General features: G+C 47.9%; 1 protein-coding gene across 1 annotated transcript in view; it reads right to left on the bottom strand.

Annotated features, from left to right (window-relative positions):
- Positions 1-400: 400 nt before the first annotated feature.
- Positions 401-10,115, bottom strand: part of PPP5C (protein phosphatase 5 catalytic subunit) — a 29,228-nt gene continuing 19,513 nt past the window's right edge. Inside the window, exons 9-13 of the mRNA XM_068249282.1 lie at positions 6,071-6,158; positions 4,511-4,551; positions 4,253-4,431; positions 4,092-4,173; positions 401-929 (exon numbers count right to left, since the gene is read on the bottom strand). Coding sequence (XP_068105383.1) covers positions 867-929; positions 4,092-4,173; positions 4,253-4,431; positions 4,511-4,551; positions 6,071-6,158 — 453 coding nt within the window. The 3' untranslated portion in view covers positions 401-866. The remainder of the gene's footprint in view (positions 930-4,091; positions 4,174-4,252; positions 4,432-4,510; positions 4,552-6,070; positions 6,159-10,115) is intronic.

The raw sequence follows: 10,115 nt of genomic DNA, 5'->3' as shown, positions 1-10,115 counted from the left end.
CCATGGCAACAGGAACGTGAGCCTTACTGTCCCAGTTCGAAACATATTGTATGGCTCTCACGGAATTACATTTTAAAATATGTGGCGTTTATGCCTCACTCAGCCAAAAACTTTCCTGACCCCTGTCCTCTGCTGTGCCGCTTTTCAGATCAGAGAGGCAGAGTGGGTGGCACTGCAGAAGACAGGTGGGACCTCTAGTGGCTGGAGCCTTGAGGAGGCGACTCTTTGTTGTGAACCCCGCCCACTGCAAGCAGTAGCGCTGCATATAGGGAGGAGCACAGGAGGGGGGAGATCAAGGAGAGAAGGGAGGAAAGAAGTTGGCGCACTCTCCCCACATCCTCGCCGCTCTACGCCCAAGTTCTGCCGCCTATCGAGCTTCTGGTGGGAATGAGACAGAAAATTGTTGTGTGGTCAGAACTTTATTAGAAGCTAAATAATTACAGACAGCATGAGGAGTGGGGTGTGTACACGTGACGTATACAGCGAGGAGGGCACACAGGTTATAAGGAAAGGGAGGTGGTGCATTATAATTGTGCGTTTCTAGCTGACACGATCCCCGTTCACACGTCACCATGCAAGCCTACACGGTGAGACACTATCGCACGCGCACACGCTTACAGTCATACGCACACACACACAATTACGCACACGTCCAGATTACACAAGCAGCACCCTCCCACTGGTTCCCTTGCCTCTATTCCTCTTTTACAGTATTAAAAATATTCCTCTTCTTTTTCTCTGTTTCCCCAAATGACTCGGAAGAGATTCGGGGCGAATACTGCGACGGCCCCGGTTTCCATCCGCCCGCGGGGTAACTGCATGAATGGAGACAGCAGCAGCGGCAGCAGCCATCATTGTCGTCCAGCTCACATCATTCCCATCTGCAGCAGAGAGTTGGCGTACATCATGGGCTTCACATTGGGGTGCGGCTGCGGGAGATGGACAGCATTACTGGGTGCGCTTTACCAACACAGAGACTGATGAACAAGTGCAAACTCAAACCTCAGTACAATCGCAAACCTCGGTGCAAACGTAAACCTCGGTGCCATCGTAAACCTCGGTGCCATCGCAAACTCAAATCTCAATGCAAGTGCAAACCTCAGCGCAAACTCAAATCTCAATGCAAGTGCAAACCTCAGCGCAAACTCATATCTCAATGTAAGTGCAAACCTCAGCACAAGCGCAAACCTTTGTATGAAACTCAGCGCAAGTGCAAACCTCAGCGTAAACCTGCAAGCTTCAAGCTCAAACCTTAGGTCAAACGCAAGCCTCAGTGCAATCGCAAACCTCAGCACAAACTCAAATCTCAATGCATGGGAACACCTCAGCACAAGTGCAAAAATCTCAGCGCAAACCTCAGCGTAAACCTCAGTGCAAATGCAAGCTTCAAGCTCAACCTTAAAGTGAACCAGAGACGAAGCCCCCTCATGTATTTTACCATATATATCAGTGGGAACATAAGAGAAAACCCCTACCCTGCTCTGTTTCATCCTTCACTGCTCAGCCTGCTTGTTATCAGCCCTGATAAAATCCCCCACTGAGCATTCAGTAGGGCTTTGCTCAGGAATCTTTATAGCTGAGTCTGTCTTTTCTGATGTCTTTTCAAACCCAAGCCTGCCCCCTTCTGACTCTGCTATAATGATTCCTGAGCAAAGACAGACTAAATGCTCAGTCGGGGATTTTATCAGGGGTGATAAGAAGCAGGCTGAGCAGTGAAGAATGAAGCAGACAGCAGGGTAGGGGTTTTTATGTTCCCACTAATATATATGGTAAAATACATGAGGGTGCTTCGTCTCTGGTTCCCTTTAATGCAAACCTCAGCACAAACGCAGAGCTACGTAAATGTGGTGGTGAAGAATTGTAACCAGATATCACGTGGGGTCGTCTGCAGAAATGGCTGAACCACTTGGGCCTGAAACAGTCCACACATTATCTTACACATAGGTAGATGAATATACCTCACGTGTGGACAGGTGACTTCACCAGAGATCAGCAGAATGTGCATTAAAGAGGACCTGAACTCATGCACAGGACATAAGGAAAACACTGAAAAATCCATCCTGTGTGTATTTAGAGAGAAGAGCCTGTCTAATTCCCCCTCATCTTCAAGTAATCACAAGTGTAATTTGAGCTCTGAGCTGTGTCAGCACAGAAATGCGGCAGTCACAGACAACATGTAAACACGGAAGGGTTAACCTTTCTCTGCTTCCATGAAAACAGGAAGTAGACACACTGCAGAGTTCTGTCAGCTGTAACAAGTAAATGTTTTTCTTTAAAGATTATTATGCTGCTGCTTATCTTTTAGTGCAGAGAGGAAGTTCTGAGATCAGGTCCACTTTAACAAAAAAGGAGAGTGGGCAGAAGGAGCAGCACAGGAAGTTCCAAACCATAGGACGGCCGGTGTTATGTCGGATATTGCTGCCCGGAGGCTGCCTTCCGCACTGAGTACCACGCATGCTCAGTAGGGACATAAATATTTCCCTAAATATCTCCGCTTCCACACCTCCTACACTCCCCAAATTTTCAGGGTAGGGAGGAGATCCCCCGAACTACTTCTGTGGCAAATTGCAGCTCTCGAACCCTGCTGATTCCCGAGATAGGTTACATAAAGCTATCTTGTGAACCAGCGGGACTAGGGGGCTGCAATTTGCCACAGAAGTAGTTTGGGGGATCTCCTCCACACCCTGAAAATTTGGGGAGTGTAGGAGGTGTGGAGGCGGAGATACTTGAGGGATTTTATGTGGCAGCACAATTAAACAGGAAATGTTGCCAAACAGGCACCTACTGCACAAATGGAGCAGCGCAAATTTACAGGCAGCATGATCAGACACAACACAGGCAGATGGCACTAATACAGGGAGTGCTTAACTACAGATCTGCAGGCAGGTGGCGCTATACAGGAAGTGCTAAACCACTTATTGACAGGCTCATGATTCTAAAGAGTAAGTAAATAACAGAGCTACACTGCAAATGGTGCTGTACAGGCAGTGCTAAACCACATGCTGCAGGCAGATGGTACTGTAGAAGTTCTGTATATATGGCACTATGCATTAAAAACGAAAGCCCCATCTACACGATATGATTCTTTATGCGATTCAATTACAATTCTATTTAGGATCCGATTAAATCCGACATGTCCGATCAGGATTCGATTCAATTCGATTTGCCATTGTTTTGCAATGGCAAATCGAATTGAATCGAATCCCGATCGGACATGTCGGATTTAATCGGATCATAAATAGAATCGTAACTGAATCGCACAAAGAATCATATCGTGTAGATTGGGCTTAATGCTACAAGCAGATGTAAATACAAAGTAGGTGCTAAGCCACCAGCCTGAAGGGCAGAGGGCCTGCAGCACACAGGTCTATGCAGTACATGCTATGAACAGCACTGAAGGAGCTGCTGTGGTGCAGCGGTGGCAAATACACATATCCTGGAATGTGTAGGAAGCAGTACAGAAAAACGGGGTTCAGATCACTGCAGGAATATTGCATGAATTATTGTGTTTTAAGAGCAACTTCAGCTCCGTCTTCTGATAGCGCCGAAGTTACTCACTGTGCGCCGCTATAGCTATAATCCCTATTACGGCCTATGGTGGCGCCGGCTGCACCCAAATCGCCGAGCGTTGTTATTACAGCGCTCGGCCTCCATATCCCGCTCGCTTCAGTTGTCATTTCAGATGTAAAAAAAAATATTCCAGAAGCAAAAAAAAACTGTCTTTTGCTTCCAAATTCTGTCATCAGTGGCTAGGGGTGTGTGTGTGGGAGGGGCGTGATTAGGGTGTGGCAGGGGCGTGATTAGGGGTGTGGCAGGGGCGTGATTAGGGGGTGTGGCAGGGGCATGATTAGGGGTGTGATTAGGGTTGTGGCAGGGGCGTGATTAGGGGTGTGGTGGTGGCGTGATTAGCGGTGTGGTATGTATAACCTACTATATTTCTCTTATTCCAAGTTACCCTTATTTTGTATATAGAGAACTATACCCAGAAGTGTGAATGTACAAGCAGAGGTGTATTCTGTGAGAGGTGGAATGCTATGTGTCTGGTGGGGGTAGAGAAAGGCGGGATTCCTATTTTTCCATCACACACTTACCACAGCTTCAAACTGGTGAAATTTTGGTTTGAGGTCAGAGCCGCTGAGATGTATATAAGCACCTTTATTACCCATCTGGTCACTAGAAGAGAAAAGGGGAGGAGTCATACACAGCACATGATAATGAGCAGTGACACGCGTGTTCGGGGCCGGGATCTCACCAGTAGTTGGGGGCGGAGAAAACGGTCACACAGAGACCATTATGTGTCACTTCGTACCCCTCGGCCTTCACCTCGTGGCTGCGAATGATGTAATCCAAGCCGTTCTCCTCCAGGAAGCGCCGGGTGACGTCTGGTCCGAACTGACAGCTGACGCCTCGTTTACTGGGAGAGCGTCCATCCTGAGGGGGAAGACTATGGTGGTTACAACGAAAGGGAGAGGAAAAAGGAAGGGACACGAGGCAATGTCGCACACCTTACCTGCGGCTGAGGATCCGACCACAGCAAATCACACATCGGACCTGCAGGGAATAATATTCAGTGAGATGGGAGGAAGAAGGAGGCTTCCACACAGCGACACGATACATGACGATACATGACACAACATGAACAAAGGAAAGGACTAGGCAGGAGAGAAGCACACTGTACAGAGTTGCAGCAACGTGATGCGTCAGAGAGGGGTTGTCATGTGAAAGGAAAGGGACCGTCCTATGACACGGCCGAGAGGGGCCGACCTATGACACAGACCTATGACGTGGCCGAGAGGGGCCAACCTATGACGCAGCCGACCTATGACATGGCAAAGAGGGGCCGACCTATGACGCAGCCGACCTATGACATGGCTGAGAGGGGCCGACCTATGACGTCGCCGAAAGGGGCGGACCTATAACATGGCCGAGAGGGGCCAACCTATGACGCAGCCGACTTATGACGCGGCCGAAAGGGGCCGACCTATGACATGGCCGAGAGGGGCCGACCTATGACACAACCGACCTATGACGCGGCCGAGAGGGGCCGACCTATGACGCGGCAAAGAGGAGCCGACCTATGACGCGGCAAAGAGGGGCCGACCTATGACGTGGCAAAGAGGGGCCGACCTATGACGTGGCAAAGAGGGGCCGACCTATGACGTGGCAAAGAGGGGCCAACCTATGACGTGGCAAAGAAGGGCCAACCTATGACGTGGCAAAGAGGGGCCGACCTATGACGTGGCAAAGAGGGGCCGACCTATCACGTGGCAAAGAGGGCCCGACCTATCACGTGGCAAAGAGGGGCCGACCTATCACGTGGCAAAGAGGGGCCGACCTACGACGCAGCCAACCTATGGCATGGCTGAGAGGGGCCATCTTATGGCACGGTCGGGGGGTGGATCGGTGTTGTGTCCGATCGTGCTGTCCTATGATTTACGCTGCCCTGTCTGAGCAGTAGGAGCCTATGCTGCAACATTTCCTATTTAATTATGCTGCCAGTGCTAAAGACCCGAAATATCTCCACAGCCACACCTTCTACACTCCCCAAATTTTCAGGATAGAGCGGGGACCCCCCCCCCCCCCAAACTACCTCTGTGCCAATTTTTGCCCCTGAGCCCGCTGCTTCACAAGATAGGTTTCTCTTATCTATCTCAGGAACGAGTGGGACTCCGGGGCTACAATTTGGCTCAGAGGTAGTTCGGGGGGTCCATTGTCTGCCCTGAAAATGTAAGGAGTGTAGGAGGTGTGGCTGCAGACATTAAAGTTCCACTAAGCATCCATGTTACTCAGTGTGGAAGGCAGCTTCCGGGCAGCGCGATCAGATATAACACTGTCAGGGGCTATCATGTGATGCATCATGTGACGCGACGGAGAGGGGGGTAGTCACATGACATGGAAGAGAACTCCAGGTCAGGTTATAGACAGAGAAGTTTCACCATATACTATGACCAAGGAGTAGATTGATATTATGCAGCAGCTCAGTGTGATTATGTGACAAAGCATATTATCTATGTATCACTACCAACACAGGACAAATTAAAGCATCACTAAATTCACTTCTTCATCACACCTGAATCTGGCGGCTGCCGATTCCGTTCAATGTCACGGATCTGTTCTAGCGTCACTCCATCCTCTGAGAACAGCCCGCCGTGCATGATCTGCAAGTGACCAGAATGTACACAATGATTCCATCCGTTACAATGCTAAATCATTACTGCATAGATCAAGCCAAACCATGCAAAGCACTACTGCATACATCAATCCAAATCATCCAAATCATTACTGCACAGATCAGTCCAAACCATGCAAATCATTACTGCATACCTTATATACTCGAATACAAGCCGACGTCGAGTACAAGTCGACTCTGATATTCAACTTTCTTAAGCTGGAATTTTTTATTGACTAAAATATAAGTCTACGCAGCAAAATGAATCGGTAAGAAAGAGGAAAAGCGCCGGCACTGCTGTCAATCACAATTTATTGTTCCACAGTAGGCGACATGTAACTGCATGCATACATGAAAACAACATGGTGGAGACACATACCCTGAGGTGGATGGTTGTGGCGTGGTGGTGGGTGCAGAGGGAAGGAGAGCCTGACGGCCGTTTTGCGCTGTGCGTTTCTACGGAGGCTGCTCCGTAGAAGCGCACAGCGCGAAACGGCCGTTTGGCTCTCCTTCTCTCTGCACCCACCACCACGCCACAACCATCCACCTCAGGGTATGTGTCTCCACCATGTTGTTTTCATGTATGCATGCAGTTACATGTCGCCTACTGTGGAACAATAAATTGTGATTGACAGCAGTGCCGGCGCTTTTCCTCTTTCTTACCAATGCAGACACACTGTTGCCTGAGCACGCTGGAGATTCACCCATCTGTACCTGATCGTGTGGATTGAGCCATCTCCTTCCCCTCCCACCTATATAGGAGTCCACTGACTGCAGTGCCAGCGTCTTTCACACCTCTACCTCTCACAGCAGCAAAATGAATGGCTGCACTTGGGGCTTAGGAGGGGTTAATGACTGCACTGCATACAGTTTTGCAGACATTAACCCCTCCTGTTCCTTAAAGTGGATCCGAGATTAACCACTTTACCCCCGCGCGTACGTATTTCTCCGCCCCTTTTTCCATCCTTTAAAAACCAGGGACGGACAAACACGTACTTTCCGCGTTCCCGACGCTGCCCGCGCTCCCGCTCGTAAACACGCCGCCCGCCGCTAGTAAACACGCCGCCGCCCGCTCGCCCAGAGATCAGTGAACGGGAAAATCCATTCCCGTTCGTTGATCTAAGCCCCGCAATGATCAGCTGCTCTCCTATGGGCAGCGCGATCATTGTGAGAAAAAACTCACGTGTCCAGCCTCCTTATTCTTCCTCCAAGCTTCCGGAAGGAAGCTTGGAGGTCGCATTAAAACAAAAAGTTACTGTGGCCATCTTGTGGCCAAATAGTAAACTACACCCTACACATTTTTCACATACAAATAAATGACTTTTACACATAAAATTAACTCATTACCTCCCACACTCCCCATTTTTTTTTTTTTTTTTGTAATTAAAAAAAAATTAAAAAATTTACAATTAAAAAAAATACATAAATAGTTACCTTAGGGACTGAACTTTTTAAATATTTATGTCAAGAGGGTATAACACTGTTACTTTATAAACTATGGGCTTGTAATTAGGGATGGACGCAAAACTGAAAAAAATGCACCTTTATTTCCAAATAAAATATTGGCGCCAAACATTGTGATGGGGACATAATTTAAATGGTTTTATAACCGGGACAAAAGGGCAAATACGTTTCATGGGTTTTAATTACAGTAGCATGCATTATTTAAAAACTATAATGGCCGAAAACTGAAAAATAATTATTTTTTTCCCCACATTTTTCCTATTTTCCCATTAAAACACATTTAGAAAAAAATAATTCTTGGCATAATGTCTCACCTAAAGAAAGCCTAATTGGTGGCGAAAAAAACAAGATATAGTTCATTTCATTGCGAGAAGTAATAATAAAGTTATAGACGAATGAATGGAAGGAGCGCTGAAAGGTAAAAATTGCTCTGGTGCTCAAGGGGTAAAACCCCTCAGTGGTGAAGTGGTTAACATATACATTGCATAATTGTGTTCCTTACCTATAGGTTATAGGGCATTCCTCAAGCCAAATACTTTTTTTTTTGTTTTAATGCTCTAATTCCCCATAAACTATACAAGCCTCGCCCACAGCTTCTCCAAAACGCCAAGGCACTCAGACCCATGTGGCAAGGGCTTATGGGAGCTCAGTCTGGGCAGGAGGAGGAGTAGGTCATTAGCCAGAGATTTCAGAGGCAGAGGGGAGGGGGGAGTGAATTTTTCACAGGCTGAGCAGTGTTGCCAACCGTCAGTAAATTTACGGATTGTCCGTAAATAAACATTTACGTTACATTTCAGTGCCCGTGATTTCCGTAGGCACTTTTGCTGTGTCCGTAAAAAATAATACACTAGACTCATGCACTTGCCGGGGATGGATTGTTGCAGAGAATTACACCCGCCCCTCGGCTCACTGCGGCAGCCAGTAAAAGGCATTTCTGTCCACACAGGACACACATCCCCTCCTCTTTCTTTCCCCGGCCAACTCCACCCCCACCTCTGTCACTCAGCCCGGGAAAGCGTACTGATTTAAATGACTGTGCGAGACGAGTCGGAGCCTGTAATTTAGTGATGGGAATTCCGGCTCTTCTCGGAGAATCGGATCTTCTGAATCGGCTCCCATTAAAGAGCCGGCTCTTACGGCTCTGAATCGGCTCTTCATTAAAATTCACTAGACACCACTCAGAATCGGAGTAAAAGCCCCGCCCCCATCTCCATGTCAACTCCAGACTGCTTCTCTGACTCGGCAATCCCTCCTGCTACTGCTCTGTTCCGCCCCTACAAGCTGCAAGAGGAAGACTACATCTCCCAGCATGCCTCAGCGCCCTTTATTACACAGCAAATCAGAGCGGTGTGGGGCGGCTGAGGCATCGGCTCTTTCAAAACTGAGAATCGGCTCGTCGTTCGCAGCAAAGAGCTGGCTCTTAGAGCCGGCTCGTTCGCGAACGACCCATCACTACTGTAATTTCTCTGACAGTGATGCTTCTGGCTGGGGAGGGTAACGAGCAGTCTAAGAAATCCAGGAGCCAGCGAGCAGGGCCAGGGAGACAGATATTGTGACATTACCAGAGAGGAATGACTGGTGAGGAGACCTAGACGCTGACTAAACAAAACAAAAAAACTTTATTGTGCTCTAGGGCCTTAGTGGCTGCGAAGGAGTGCAGGAGGCATCGAATGTCTGCCCTGGTCATGTGCTGCATGCATGGGCACTGTGCTGGGCTGTCCATGATTTGCATAGTGTACAGTGATGTGGTCAGCCTGTACAGGCTGTGTGCCAATGGTTCCCTAATGAAAACTTTCCAATAACTACCACACAGCCTGTACAAACTGATCACATCTCTGTGCACTATGCGGATCATCACTTGTGCTCGGACTGGAGTTCTGGGCAGTATAGGAAATATGAGAGAGGGTCAGAAGTTTATCTGATCTGAAGTTTTTGAAGTTGACCTTATTTATATTTGACCATGTGGCAGCTACAACCTCATTCACAGCACAGCTTTGGCTTTTGTGGAGGCTTCTTTATCATATGGTAGAATGTAAGATGTAGTTTATATCTGATTTGTATAACCTAACCCCCATCTACACCATACAATTCTACATGTGATCAAATTTCGATTGGATCGAATTCGACTGATCAATTAAATCCGACATGTCCGATTGGGATTCGATTGTTAGTGTGACCTATTTGCCATTGTTTTGCATTGATATTTAACTACTCTACCAATCGAATCCTGATCGGACATGTCGGAGTTAATCGATCAATCAAATTCGATCCAATCAAAATTCGATTGATCGCACGTAGAATTGTATCGTGTACATGGGGCTTAAAGTGACCCAGAGATGAGTAAAAAGCCTGTTTTTTACTTACCCGGGGCTTCCTCCAGCCCCATAAGCATGGATGTATCCCTCGCCGTCCTCCTGCGGTCCTCCGTTAAGCCCAGTGTTGCCAACCGCCCGTAAATTTATGGGTATACTGTAAATTTTGA

The sequence above is a fragment of the Hyperolius riggenbachi genome, chromosome 8 (assembly GCF_040937935.1).
Source record: "Hyperolius riggenbachi isolate aHypRig1 chromosome 8, aHypRig1.pri, whole genome shotgun sequence".
Lineage (NCBI taxonomy): Eukaryota > Metazoa > Chordata > Amphibia > Anura > Hyperoliidae > Hyperolius > Hyperolius riggenbachi.
Note: the sequence above shows the minus strand (reverse complement) of the source record. Positions and strands in the feature narration are given on the sequence as shown.